This window comes from Octopus bimaculoides, chromosome 24 (genome assembly GCF_001194135.2).
Source record: "Octopus bimaculoides isolate UCB-OBI-ISO-001 chromosome 24, ASM119413v2, whole genome shotgun sequence".
NCBI lineage: Eukaryota > Metazoa > Mollusca > Cephalopoda > Octopoda > Octopodidae > Octopus > Octopus bimaculoides.
The window spans coordinates 2,480,552-2,481,506 of record NC_069004.1 but is presented as its reverse complement, the minus strand read 5'-3'; the positions used below and the strand labels follow the sequence as shown (position 1 = coordinate 2,481,506).

At 39.0% G+C, this 955-nt stretch overlaps 1 protein-coding gene across 1 annotated transcript; it reads left to right on the top strand.

Moving 5' to 3' along the window:
• Window positions 1–6: 6 nt before the first annotated feature.
• LOC106877529 (uncharacterized transporter slc-17.2) lies at window positions 7–953 on the top strand (the record flags this gene model as incomplete). The annotated part of the gene is made up of 1 exon (XM_014926456.2): window positions 7–953. A coding segment is annotated over exon 1 (852 nt), but the record flags the coding sequence as incomplete, so codon positions are not given.
• Between the last annotated feature and the right edge of the window lie 2 nt (window positions 954–955).

Sequence of the window (955 nt, the reverse complement as noted above, 5' to 3'; positions counted from 1 at the left end):
CTTTAAACATTTTGGACTTACAATGCACATGGACTAATATACCTTCGGACACCAAACATCAAGCACAACTTTATGAAGAAACAGTAAAAAGAAACGCAATAATGTCGAAATTTACCAACGAACTGAAGCGTTATTATTCGTGTCGATGGAGATTATGCTATGCTTGTGGTATGGCTTTTCTTCTGCTTCAAACTTTAAGAGTTGATCTAAGTATGGCTTTTGTATGCATGTTGAAAACACCCAATCGTACAACTGAGGAAGTTAACAATACTACAAACGATCAACATTGTTCAGGTTTAGAGAATCATTCAACGAACCAAACGTTTGAAGGAGAGTTTGAATGGAGCAACTCACTACAATCCAATATGTTGGCTGGGTACTTCTATGGGTATATGGTGACTGTTTTGGGCGGCATATTGGCAGATAAATATGGTGGGAAAAGAGTTCTGGGAGCTTCACTTCTCTCAGCATCCATTCTGGCCATTCTTCACCCAAGTTTATCTCGGATTAGTGGATACATTACGCTTGTTCTAAGGATATTGACAGGAGCAGTATCGGGGCTGTTGCCTCCAGCAATTCAGTCCTTATTTGGACGTTGGGGACCTCCACAAGAGATAGGTATATTGATAGGGTTTTCATTTGCAGGTCAACTCCTTGGAAGTATTGTAGGTCTTTCAATATCAGGTTACCTCTGTGTTTATGGATTTGATAACGGATGGGGTTCCATATTCTATGTATTTGGTGGAATATCATTCATGTTTAGTTGTGTGTGGTTTTATGTTGTTTATGATAATCCAGACGTCCACCCCACTATTAGTGAAGAAGAACGTTCGTACTTAAAAAAGACAATAAAATGTGAAAATGCAGTTAAAAATGTACCGTGGAAACGGCTATTCTTATCACCGGCTGTCTGGGCAATAAACTTTGGTTTGTTTGCATATTCCTGGACGAATAT